This window comes from Nansenia antarctica (assembly GCF_963989245.1).
Source record: "Nansenia antarctica genome assembly, chromosome: 20".
Taxonomy (NCBI): Eukaryota; Metazoa; Chordata; class Actinopteri; order Argentiniformes; family Microstomatidae; genus Nansenia; species Nansenia antarctica.
In genome coordinates this window covers 6,513,484-6,527,380 of record NC_137693.1, presented here as the reverse complement: position 1 = coordinate 6,527,380, position 13,897 = coordinate 6,513,484, and the positions used below count along the sequence as shown (strand labels likewise).

General features: G+C 42.4%; 1 protein-coding gene across 1 annotated transcript; it reads right to left on the bottom strand.

The window, feature by feature from the left end:
- Positions 1–947: 947 nt before the first annotated feature.
- LOC308174637 (uncharacterized protein) lies at positions 948–13,680 on the bottom strand. Its single transcript, XM_080549741.1, has 9 exons — positions 13,605–13,680; positions 12,133–12,201; positions 6,911–7,645; positions 5,919–6,602; positions 3,238–3,362; positions 2,979–3,096; positions 2,348–2,417; positions 2,117–2,209; positions 948–1,845 (listed from the first exon to the last, which is right to left on the bottom strand). Exons 2-9 carry the CDS (start codon positions 12,183–12,185, stop codon positions 1,639–1,641), a joined length of 2,085 nt encoding a protein of 694 aa, XP_080405867.1. The 5' UTR covers positions 12,186–12,201; positions 13,605–13,680; the 3' UTR covers positions 948–1,638.
- Positions 13,681–13,897: the final 217 nt, after the last annotated feature.

Genomic DNA, 13,897 nt, shown 5'->3' with positions numbered 1-13,897 from the left:
TTTCAACACACATGGCCCCGATTTGAATCGCACAGCGAAAATTCGATTCCATTCATTTTGAATGGGACAAAGCACACGGCGTGCGAGTTTTGTCGCACTGTCAAATTTGTGCTTTTTCCCATTCAAAATGAATGGAATCGAATTTTCGCTGTGCGATTAAAATCGGGGCCGTGTGTGTTGAAATGCGATGTTCTCATAGACTTCCATTCAAACTTCAAAATGGAATGTTGACACGCAACATAAATCGCACGCTGTGTGCAGAGCCCTTAAGCCCCCCCTATCTTTTACAATAAATATGAGAACGTTATTAAATTAAAGAAATATTACAATATAATTGTTGAATAATATAATAATTCATATATAATAATTGTTAAACCTATAATGGATTTTTTCATCTTATAAATGTTTGAACATTATATGTATTGTATCAATGTGTTTGTCTGTTTGTTTATTGGGATCTCTTTCAGCCTATAATCAGGCTTATCGTGAAAGAGTACTGAAAGACAAAAATGACCGATCAAAAGACAACTCAAAAGTTAACAAATATAGGCTACACGTTTACAGTTACATTATGTCCACTATACTTTTATATACAGTGCCAGTCAGAGGTTTGGACACACTTCCCCATTCTATCAACACTACTTCAAATCTGCCAGATAGATATGATCGTGGATAGCAAAAAAGTCATTTCACTCTAAATTTTAAATACTGGGGCCTTCAGTGTATAGCACAGAGGCGTGGGACTGCTCCTGAAAAGGTCCAGAGCTCTCCATACCTCAGTTTTTCCACAGCACAGCTGTAGTACTTTCAGATTATACCATTTTAAACTAGGGATATGACTTCAAAACAAAGATGACTGATTACAGTAGATCCCTCCACCCAGTCCCTATACTTCTGTAGGAGCATGTGAATGTAGCATGACACAGAACACAGACACTAGGTAAGTCCAGTCATTTATTTGAAATTTCTTAAACAAAATGATATATTTAAATGAGCAGGATATCTTATCAGTATTTTTCACAGTTTGAGAATGATGAAAATACAGATGATTAAATACAGATTAGAAACACAATGACCAGGGGGCGCTTAATGGCGTACACTAAGGCGCAGGGTCCCCGGTCCGTTGACCTATCCTGCATGTCATTCCTCTTCTCTTACCCATCCTTCCTGTCAATCTCGACTGTCTATCCCAATAAAGGAGAAGTGAAACATAATACGCAAAATTGCTTCATCTTAACAGACCCCATGACTCTATACACAACAGAGGAAAATAACAAAAACATTTGTCAAATATAAAAAGACAAATAATCATAATCATTCATAATCTAATGTTTCACAACGTGAGAACAGTCGTGATCATAAAACAAAACGCAGGAAGAGTACAGAAAGTGAATCTTTATTCTGCATATTCAAAACACATTTTCATGTAAACAAATGAATCAAAAAATAAAAAACATTCAGTGGATCTTTTTTTTCTTTTCTGATGGGCTCCTCCTGTAGAGGAGAGGTCGATCTGGGGACTGTCTCCACAAAGAGAGCCTTCCGGTTGGGGGCATGTGTTCGTGGTCTGTGCAATCAGTGTCCTCTCCTTTTCAGAAGCCGAAAGGTGCAGTGAACTGTAGCGACTGATTGGGATCATCACCAACGGCGGTAGTTTGACCCTCTGTTGTTGTTGTTGTTGTTGCTGCTGGTGTTGCTGTTGTTGTCGTCGTCGTCGTCTTCGTCGTCATGGTGGCTACTGGGTACACGTTGACGCTGTGTCTGCATGTTGCGGTATTTGGACATGATGCTCTGGCTTTTCCTGAACACTGGCTTCTGAGAGAAGGGACGTGGCACAAAGCCCCCCTAAGGAATGACAAAAAGATAATTTGCCATCAAACTCCCAGTCAGAAGTGTACATCCCCGACAGTTCCTACAGGGGAATAGACAGGACAACCAGCGGCGCATGCTGCATTTGGACACTGTGGACAAGTACGTAGGTCAAAGTAACTAACTAAGAGGGCTGAGGACAGTGCTACTGACCATGCTGTATAGTATGAGAGAGGGCTGAGGACAGTGCTATTGACCATGCTGTATAGTTAGTATGAGAATTACTTTGTTTACAAAGGCTACATACCATGAGAGGCTTCCTGAATTGGCCAGGTGGTGCAGCAGCTGACACTCTCAGAGGAGGTTTACCATCTGGGACGCCGGGGTGGAAGTTGGGTCTCTGTGGGACAGAGTAGAAGATGATGATCTCTCTAATGTTGCCAACATCATGGGACACAACATTCCGGACAACATATTAACATCCCGTTAATATGTTTTTTTCACATTCCCAATGATGTTTTTCATCTAGGCTGCTCACCTGTGATGGTCCTCCTGGTCTATGGAAGGGCCTCCCGCGTCTGTGGTTCTGCTCTGGCATGTCCATTAGCCTGGGAAAACAACAAGTGAATGTCAGTGAATTCTTAGTAGGACTTAGCTACTGTTGTCCACAGCTGGTTTTTTTATTTACCATACCAGGTCACTCATTAACCTGTATACCTGCATCTCAAAACATTTGAATATCGTGGGAAATATCGTTCAATATTTTCCGTAATTTAATTCAAAAAGTGAAACTTTCATATATTCTAGATTCAATACACAAAGTGACATATTTCAAGCCTTTTTTTGTTTGAATGATGATGATTACGGCTTACAGCTCATGAAAATCCAAAATCTAGTATCTCAAAATATTAAGAGTATTACATAAGACCAATCAAAAAAAGGATTTAGAATACAGAAATGTATTCCACCTACGTTCACATAGGAAGCATGTACAGGGCAAGACAATTTGCACATGGCACTAGGGCCCTCTGGCGAGCCATCAAATTCTTAACAGGCAATTTAACAGAGATGTGCAACTACCATAATTGTACTATTGTTATGTTCCAAGTAATTTTCTTCATATCTTAGATGAACTCAGAAACCATGGTTCTCAGTCAGTTCATATGCACCTTTGCGTCTTCATTTGTGGATCGCGTCCTCTCTGGTCTCTCGGGGACGTACTGGAGTCATGCATCTTTGAGAAGCGCTCATTCAGTGTAAGCTTTCCGTCTGAACTGAAATAGCGCTCTGAAATAGAGTAAAAAAATAAGGGAGTAAAACCTGTGCCTCAAACTCATAGCACTTCTAACATTATTGTAGGTAACGGTATTGCAGAGTATCAAACAAGCTATAATATACATGTATTATAAAAACAAGATCAGTGGTTACCCGTTTTGTTTTTGGGCGCTCTGTCCCTTGGGGAACTGTCTTCCTTTGAGCTGGAGTTGGGCCAAGCCTGCCACTGGGACACAACAACTAGGTCACGAGTGAGCCGTCTGTCTATAGGAGAAGGGCTGGGGAGAGGCCAGTCCAGGCAAAGAATGACACAGGTAAGCATCTCAATCAGGTCAGCCTGTGAGCTTGGGAAAGGTCAGTTTGGCAATTGCAAGCAGTAATTCATTACATTTGACTTATGTCATTACTATAAATATTGCCCTGAAAAGGGGGGGGGGGGGATATTTCACAGTCATGCCCTGAAACAGTCATGCGAAAGCAAAACATATCTGTTCTGTTGAGGCTTACTGCAAAAAAGAATGTGAAGCGGACATGGAATGACAAACAAAAGACGGAAAAAAGTTTAAAAAAAAGATTCTGTGGGATGCCGATACATATTCATACAAATCACTAAGAAAAAAGCTTTGTTCTACGGGGCAGAATAGAGGTCATGGTTAAAGCTGATCATCACACAGGTACTTACAAAAGAACACGACATCTTCATGCTTCCTTAATGCCGTTTTTTTTTCATTGAAACCTGAATCCACCTGAAACCTCAGTAGCTCTCCTCACAAATTCCCTGAGTGAAAATAGATGTATACTGTAGGAATGGGGCAGATGTGATACCGAGGGTATCGAGGTGCTTGTCTATAGCGGTCCAGACGTTCTATACGACAAAAGCAGCACTCCTATTCTCATGGATTAAGGCTGTACATCTTCTCAGTGGTCGTCTCTGAATATGAAACGTAGGGGAGAGGCGTCTCACTACTTCACCCCGATTGGGTCATCATGTGCTGCTTGACTCTTCGGTTCACCCTCATCCATACAAGCCTTCTCTGCCGTCTCAGACGTTTCAAACACGCTTCAATCATGCAGCATTTCACTTCAAATGTAGCGCCAGCAGAGATACTCTGCTGATGATCTTGCTCTTTTGTCTGCTGTGTAAGTAATGAAGACTTTGAATCAATCAATCTGGTGATAAACCGGTTCATCTTCGGCTTGAAGGTATTTGGTCAAAACACTGGAATCCAGACTGCTTGTAGACATTGTAGACACAGCCGTTGTTGTAGAGCTGTAAGGTGAGTGTCCTCTCCGAACTTGCTGTACAGAGAACGTGTGTAGCCTAGAGAACTTCTGTGGTCCGGTGTATGTTTTTTCCGTAGATGCGAATCAAGGTATTCTTGCATGCATGAAAAGGCTTCTATTATAGCACGTATTCACTAGAAGAGATTTGGTATAGTCCTGTAGAAAGGTCCTTCTGGTAGAACACTCAGTCCATTGCTTCCTTCCTGTAGATAGGAGGGTAGGTGGGGTAGTGGTGGTCTAGTGGATAGTGAGTTGGACTTGTGATCGGAAGGTTGTGAGTTCAAATCCCGCCTGAAACCACACCACTACTAGTGTGCCCTTGAGTAAGGCACTTAGCCCTCAGTTACTCCAGGGGGAATGTCCCTGTAATTCGTAATTGTAAGTCGCTTTGGATAAAGGCGTCTGCTAAATGGCAAAATTAATTTAATTTATAGATAGGCCTATTGTGCATTTGCAGAGTGGTCTACTGTAACCATTTCTAAGAACTGGGTCAATAAATCTGGTATCTAATAAGTAGTACTGTATATATGTATAATCCAAGCCATTACAAGGCTATGGAGTTAACTGTACAGAATTTGTTAGTCTAATTACATTTTGGCATTTTTCACTGGCAAAGCACATCTTCCTCTTCGACGCTTTATTCAATGCCTCAGTTCTATGCTTCCTCTTGTCGTCGGTGATGTCATCCTGAATCATTCCCAGAGGTCCTTTCTACACCATCTTGATGGCAAGCAGCTAGTGCCATATAAGAACCGGGCTTCCTTCCATAGAAATGCCATAGCAGACTAGCCAATCACATTTTATGACAGCCCTGTAATCCTCTTCTCTAAAGACTTTATCATCGGTCGCTGTTCCATCAGTCTAGACACACTAGGAATTGGTTGTTGATTGGTTGTTGTGATGACTTTTCTTTTCATTTTTCAGGGCATGGTCTTCTTTAAGTCCTTTTCTCTTTATATCTGTCCTCTGCTCCGTGTCCTGTAAGAGGGTTTTTGTTTGCGAGCACATCTTGAGCTTCTCCTTACACTTTCCACCAGGTCAGAGGGAGAGAGACGGAGACGGCACACCTCTCAAGAGGCTTCTCAGAGCTTCTCCTGGCCCAAATACAGCCACAAAGGTAAAGGTCTTCATTAACATAGATACGGACGTGACTGTTCTAAGATCTTATAGTGGGCATCTGACATCTTTATCAAGCTTTAGAATAGGCCGATATCAATGAAGCTTTGAATGACTTTGAGTGCCCAGGAAAAAAAATAGAAAAAGAAAAAACTGTGCGCAACATTCAATTCACTCTTAGCACTCTTGACCATGAAAGCATTTGGAATTGTGCAAGTAGCACACGCCCCAGCCAGAAGATCTGTATTATCGAGCGATTTGCATTTGCAAGACTGCAGTGAAATTACAGGTCATCACTGTGCCTCCATTTTCTCACCCTCTCAGGTAAATGGCAGCAAGATGGCACCCCCCTTCATATTGAGATATCTGTGAAGCTTGACCTCCTAAAACATCATCACGCCCCTGCTGCCAGAGTGAGAAGGATGATACCGTACCTGTGTGTGCTCACGGACCGACGAGACTCCGCCTGTTCTTTGACTGTCTCAGAGTCCCTTGACGGCTTGCTCGTATTGGCATCTTTGTTGGGGGGTGACTGGCGTGGCACAGGCCTCTTCGCGTCCTTACTCTGGGGGCCGGCTTTGGCTTGGAAACGCTCCTTCCGCTGAGCGAGTATTGTCGCTCTGGCGTCTTCTCTTGCAGTGTGCGGCGGACCGTCCTCTTGCTGGGACTTGACTTCTGCTCCTCTGGGGCGAGGCGGAGGAGGGGCTTTCAGCCTCAGCACAGACTCTGCTCTCATTTTGCGGCCCTTCAGTATGCGACTCTTGTCCCTGAGAGACAGAGGTCGGCCGCCAAATCCCCTGGGGGCATTGAAGACGGCAGAGGGGGGCGCGGCGTCTCTCCGAGGGTGCTTCGGATGGTCATCTTCCAGATCAGGGTCTGCAGGAGGCGTCCCACATTCCTGGAACTTTCTCTTACGGGGTGGTCCACCACCGGGCCTTTCCTGAGGGCCATTCTGATAGAAAGAGGAGGACGGCGACGGACCTCCTTTCCATGTGGGGGCTCTGTTGTAAGGAGGGTGGTGAGAGCTGCCTTCCTGTGCCCACTCTGCGTTGCGACGTCCACCGCCCTCCCTCCCTACCTCTTCATGCTGCTTCCTCGGATCTCGCTCAGCAGGCCACCTGCACATCCATCACAAACAATACAAAATATGATTACATTGGTGAGATCCGTTAGCGTGTGCAGTGGGAAACGGAGGTTTTAGCTTTGCTTTATGCTGGCAAAATGTCACCAAAATGCCATGACACAAGTAGGTTTGGAGAGTAACACTGCATTAACACCAGATCACTGTATCTTTTACGCTCCCTCAGCACTGTATGAGTGGGTGGAGGTAGTGATAACCTGTGACAGAGAGGACTAGGTGACTTTAAACTTTTTTTCCCCCTTCATTCATTTTTACCCAGCCCAAACTGCAGCTTCACTCCTGTACCTCTCTGGATATGAGCCTCTCTCATGAAACTCGCGGGGTTTCCTCTGGGGGAAGCCAGAGGGCCCACCGCGTTCCCCATTGTGTGGGTGAGAGAAGGCCCCGCGGCCATTCCAGCGCCCTCCGCCACGCCCTCTCCCGCGAACCGGCCGTTCAAACTGCCTCTCCCTGGGGCTAGGGTGCCTATAGGGGCCCCAGCTCCTTTCCTCGTCTTGGGAAGGATTTGGGCGCATGTGAGGGCCCCTGAAGGGACCCAGGGGAGGTGGTGTGGACGCTGGCCTCCTGTCAGGAGGAGGGGGCCTCCTGTCGTTGTGATAATGGCACGGCGAGGGGGACCGGTGGCCTGAGTGGTGCCCGTGAAAGGGTGCTCCCCTCTGGCCTGGGGAGCCTTGAGCAGGACTTGTGTGTGGAGATGACCGATGCTGGGCTGGGGGAGGACGGTTTGGCCTGGACGGGGGGGACGGCCTCCTGTGGCCATGATGGGGCTCCATTTGGGAAGGGTGCGAGTGGAAGGAATCCTGGTTTTGGGACCCCCATTGATTGAACGGTCGTTCTCTACGCTCTCCCATCAGCGGGGGCCTTTTGTCAAAGTGAGGGTGTCCTCTGCCTCTGCCTCTGGCGTCTCTCCAGCTGCCTCTGGCGCCTCTTCCTGGATGGCCCCGGAACCCTCGCTGGCCCCTGGGACGGGCTTCATAATGTTCCTCATGTGGCATGTTGTTGTAGTCATCCGAGTAGGGCCTGTTGAACAGTCAAACACAGGGGCCAGTCAGAGAATGTGAAAATAAGTCATACTGATGATATCTGACAACTGGGCAGTAGCCTCCCCCCCCCCCAACAAAATGAACATGGATTCCCAGTATCAGTGTACCCTCCCATCATACCTCTACTGGCTGCACACTCAGGACTTCCTAATACATCTTACATATAGTTAGTAGGGCTGGGTTCAAAAAATCGATTTCCCGATTCTGAATCGATCTTCATTAAAATGAGCGATTATCGATTCATAAATCCCGAGATCGATTTTTTTTTTTTTTTTTTGCTTGCAGCTTCAACCCGCAACGAGATCTCGTGGCCAGATCTCGCGCTACAAGAATTTATCATATCTCACGCAACGTGAGGTCTCAACACTCAAATCTAAAAACATGGCGATGGCAGGGACACTCAAGTCACCACCAGGCTTAAAGTCAGATGTCTGGGTGCATTTTGGATTTAAAAAATGTGACGATAGAGATGAGCTGGACAAAAGCAAAGTCATATGTAAATAAAAAGTACATTCATGTAACTGCTTTGGAGTCAATTCATTGATATGTTTAACAATGCTACATGTTATAGGGTTCCTTGAACCATTTATAGCATTAGTTCAGAGAATCTCTTTCATATTCAAGCAAAAAATGTATATTGTAACTAGGGATGTCCCGATCCGATACTGAGATCGGATATCGACCCGATATTGGTCCTGAATGCTGGATCGGAGATCGGACCAGAAAAAAAAAGGCTCCGATCCGATCCTACTGTCATCCGCAGTCAAACTTATGTGTATAAGCGATGAGAGAATAAAAACAGTGAACAGAAACACGTGTCGCAGAAATCCTTCACGCAAGTCCTATATGCGCTTAAAATGCGCATAGCGCTTCACGCGAGTCCTATATGCGCTTAAAATGCGCATAGCGCTGCGCTGTGTGCTTCCGGTTTCATTACAAAGAGGTTAACCCTATGTGCCTGACGTCTAACAACATTCAAATTACTCTAACTTCATATTTTTTCGGATTTCAATGTATGACACATCATTTGAAAGCTTATGATCCGTAGTTCCAATCCACAACACGTCGCATTTGTTGCTTTAATAAAGGCTGGCAGTCTTTAATTTAACTGTTGTTGGTGTGGACTATATACTGGGGAGGTATTTGAATGAATGAATGAATGAATGGTCTTTATTGTCATTGCTACAGTACAGGTACCAAACAACGAAATTTAGGAGGGGTGGCTCCCCTGGTGTTAGGAAAAAAAAAATAAAAAATATTCAGGGGTCAAAAAATTTATACAAATATCGGATCGGTATCGCCGATACCCGAAGCCCAGGTATCGGTATCGGTATCGGTAGTGAAAAAGTGGGATCGGGACATCCCTAATTGTAACTAGATCGAATCGGAATGGAATGGAATCGAATCGTGAATCGAATCGAATCGGGCTGTGAATCGAGCTGTGAATCGGAATCGAATCGTTTTGGGAAATCAGTGGCGATACCCAGCCCTAATAGTTAGGTCCATAAATATTAGGACAGTGACACAATTTCTGTCATTTTGGCTCTGTACGCCACCACAATGGATTTGAAATGAAACAATAGAGATGCAATTGAAGTGCAGACTTTTAGCTTTAATTCAAGGATGTTGAACAAAAATATAGTATGAAACGATGGCCTGTTTCACTTGCATTGACAGCTCTGTTGACAGCATGTTGTGTGTTCACAAATGCAAATGCCACACTTGGAATCAACTCAGACCTTTTACCTGCTTAATTGATAAAGAAATAACGAAGGAATAGCCCACACAGGTCCATGAAACAGCTTTTGAGTCATTTGTCCAATTACTTTTGGACTTAGGGATGCACCGAACAATCGGCCACCGAATGTATTCGGCCGAATATCGCAAAATAAAGCACATTCGGTATTCGGCCGAATGTGTGAAAACACCGAATGTTTACCACCGAATAGTGGGCGTGTTTTGATGAAGTTCCAGCGCCATCTAGTGGCGAAGATAATACCTATACTGATCCGATCTGGATCTCTCATAAACTGAACACGGACATTTCATTGAGTTAGATTCGTTCATTATTATTTTTGTAGCACTGCATTTTTTCTCTACAGTGTGAACACGAAGTGCAATTTGTTGAAGATATTCAGTGATATAAATATATAGATATATAAATAAACAAAGGACACCTTTTACACCCATTATGAGTGTTTACAGTGAGAGTGTGGGAGAGTTCTTAGATACTCATCTTTTTCGCAGCCATCTTTATTTTATTTATTGTGCTTTGTTGGTATAGACTGATATCTGCTGGAATGTTCAATAAAAGTAATTTTTTTTCAATCTCAATTTCTTTCTTTGAGAAGCATGAATAAAAAGCTAAATGTATTTAGTTTATGCAATGATAAAATTAAAAACTGCCGATATACATTCGGTATTCGGCCAAGTGTTTCCTTAAATTCGGCTTCGGCCAAGAATTTTCATTTCGGTGCATCCCTTGAAAAAGAGGGAGGTAGCCAACATATTAAAGAGATGTAATTCCTAAACCCTTCCTCTAATTTTAAGCCCATTCATTACATTCATAATTGTAACTTGAATATGATTTGGTAAACAGCTAAAATAACATTAATTCTGTCAGAGTGCAAATATATATGGACCTAACTGTATGTTACATACCTCAAGACCTATTGCCCTTCTGTATATACCATACTGCACATATCATAATGATGTTCATCACATGTTATTCACTTCTTATATTCATGTATACCGTAATACCAACCATACTGTAATACCATGCACTGTCTACATTATATTATATTAGTATTTTGCACTATGCTACTATTTGCATTATCTGGTTAGATGACAAACTACATTTCGTTGTCTCGTACACATGCAATGACAATAAACCTCAATCATAAACCACACTCAGTTATTTAGGCATACCAGGTCACATGTGGAGGCAAACACATGTTCACATGGAGGGAAGAAATCCTCTTCCGAGTGCCCTGACGGTGGAGAACAAAGACGCCCGTTTTGTATCTTGGTTCGAGTCTAGTGTAAGGGTAAAATGTATCTGTGTCCTACTAATGTTAATTTGCGTGTTGAAGCTCTCACTTAAGTACTAGCCATTTGAATAAGGTATGTCATAAATCATTAAGCTGTGTGTTATGTGATCCACAAACTTTCTTCTATGAGTAAGAATGTCTGTTAACCTTCTGAACTTCCTTTATAACCCAACAGTCTGTTTTAGCCCAAAGTTATTTTGCGACCCAGGCCTCATCTCTATTTTGAAACAGTGTTTCTTATCCTTTAGTTTAGTGCACCTATCCTAAGCCTGAAGGAATGTGTCCTTGCTTTAGAATGTGCCAAGCGTGACATTAATCTGCCACTCTGGGCAGATAACATGCATCAAGAATACACCTGGTGCTCCTAAGGAGATATGCAACACAACCAGTCTTTGTTTGATGTAAACCTGTTCTGGTGAAGGCCACAGGAGAGATGCTCCATGTTCCTTCCCCCCCACCCTGATTACCCAAAGTCGTAAAAGCTTGATCGTTTCATCATGTATAAATGTCAAGACTGAGATCTGTTCAGGGCTTCTACCTTAGCTCATCATCCTGACCTTATGTTGGTATTGATTCTGGAAGCCAGTACTTTTCAAACTACTTTATTAAAACTGACTGAAGGAACAAACATTGTGTTGTTGCCATCTTTGGTAGTTTCAGTCTCACCGAGGACCAGCAGGAGAAATAATCAGAGATTTCCATCACACTAGTTTTAGTCACAATCGAGCATACTGAAAAATACCGTACTTCAAGAAACCAAAATCAATTCAAGGAACCTTACAACACACTGAAATCATGAGTCACACTGCATACACAAGACCAGAGAGAAAGTTCCCCAAATCCACACTGCATTCAGTTGATATTTATAGGCTACTTCTAAAGCAACAATGACTCCTTTACATTCATATCGACACGACTATATGTATCCTATATTTGAACATGGGACTTGCATTTATCAATTAACCAGTCATGGAGTCAAGATCTCATGTGATAGGCTGTCATAAGACATCCACACTTTGAGCTAGGCCTATAGGTTCTCAAACATGATTAATTGATACATTCACCATCCATAAAGGTTAAATGATCAGCATCCAATATATCTGTTATATTATATTATTAACAATATTATTAGTATTATGAAATAGGTATTAATAAGGCATTAATAAACAGTTGATCAACACTACAATCTTCTACAGTTTCTATGAGTCTGACATTCAGATTCAGATTATTGACATGATTATGCTTGACACATATAGGACTTTGTTTTGGCATTACAGTGTCGGTGCATTTATGCTTTTTTCACATGTATACATGAACAAAAACAGATACAAATGCAAAAACAGGACAACATATGATATCTGTAGTGAGGAATTACTGACATGTCAGGCCCCTCCACACCATCACTGGTACATACCTGGGCTTGTTGAAGGAAGGAGGCTCCTTGTGACGTCGGACCATCTTCGCCATACTGACCTTTATTAATCTGTAGACAAGAAGATACAACGTCATTTTAAGCCATAACTAGTTGCGTAAATCCAAAGAGACTAGCACCAGCAGTCAATAGTTCGTGACGTTAGAATTATAAGGTTCTATCTCCATTTTTGTCAAAATTGAGTTTTTTTTACATAATCTGATCCATTAGGTGTTTATTAATGCCTGTGTGGTGTTATTTTTTTAAATGTTGACATTTTTGAGTTAGTAATTCATAAAATACAAAGGTTCCATCTCACAGAACATAATGGAATGTAAAAACTTTGACGCTCAATATCTCTGAACTGCCCTAAACGGAGATAGAACCTTATAATTCTAAACGGAGATAGAACCTTCTCATTCTAAACGGAGATAGAACCTTATCATTCTAAACGGAGATAGAACCTTCTCATTCTAAACGGAGATAGAACCTTCTCATTCTAAACGGAGATAGAACCTTATCATTCTAAACGGAGATAGAACCTTATCATTCTAAACGGAGATAGAACCTTATCATTCTAAACGGAGATAGAACCTTATCATTCTAAACGGAGATAGAACCTTATCATTCTAAACGGAGATAGAACCTTATCATTCTAAACTCACAAAATGATGAGTAGTAGATAGCCTAACCTAGCAAGCGAACGACCTCAACTGCTAACACATGTCATTCCTTTAGCACTTGAGGTCGCAACATTGTAAGTTAAGATACAAACACACCAGGTTTTTTAGCAACATTGCAAAGTTTAGATACAAAAAACAGGTTATAGCTATAGGTTTAACTGACACCTACGACAGTGGCACATCAATAGTCTAGTCGAGCTCCGGGGAACACGTTGACTGATTGAGCTATTTAGTAGGCTAGCTTGTTTAGCTATGTTGTAGGCTAGCTTATTTAGCTATGTAGTAGGCTAGCTTATTTAGCTATGTAGTAGGCTAGTTTATTTAGCTATTTAGTAGGCTAGCTTGTTTAGCTTAGCTAGCTACGTGTGAGCAACTGTTTGGGCACGGCTGTCTTTTAGCAGGAGAGGGTCGGTCTAATTCCTGCAGAATGGAGAATCACAGTTCCAAGGAACGACGTTGTTGTTGAAACGAAAATGAAAGTTTCGCGTTTGCGTCGTGTGTTTTGTATTCTGTAGCCGTGTTAATTCCCTACGCGAATATTAGAAATGACACGTTTCATATCTTTTATATCTTTTGAAAGCACGTGTATATCTTTTGAAGGCATTTATCCGTTGCAGGGATTAGTCAGATCCAAGCTATTTAAGGCCCAACCGTAACAGATATTTACAACCCGAGCCTCGGACGGAGCCTACTTTAATAGTTGGCTTTGTGTGTAAAACATGCTCGGATTCATGTCAAATCGTCGGTAGTTATCATTATTTTATTTTTTAACACGAATTAAAACAAAATTACCTTTCAGTTTCTGTTCAGTAGTTTGTCATCGAGAGAGAAAGTAGGTCGTCGTCGTGGATCTCTCGTGCTGCTGTTCATGGACTCGAGCGTAGTGACGTCACGTATTGGCTTACATATCACTCAGGGGCGTGGAAGCCTGTGATTGAATCATCATAGGGTCATTACGGGTCGAGAATAATAATATAATGAGATTATCTTCTACTGTGTTTATGTTTGTTAATGTTTAAAGATGGATAAATTACCGATGAGAATATTGTTGTTTGTATTGGTGGTTATTCGTGACGTTAGAATTA

Coding starts and splice junctions, on each gene's coding strand:
- LOC308174637 (XM_080549741.1), bottom strand. CDS start 12,185: ATGGCGAAGATGGTCCGACGTCACAAGGAGCCTCCTTCCTTCAACAAG. Junction 7,646..12,132: donor CCTTCCTTCAACAAGCCCAG/GTATGTACCAGT, acceptor ACTGTTCAACAG/GCCCTACTCGGATGACTACA. Junction 1,846..2,116: donor AATTCAGGAAGCCTCTCATG/GTATGTAGCCTT, acceptor GTCATTCCTTAG/GGGGGCTTTGTGCCACGTCC.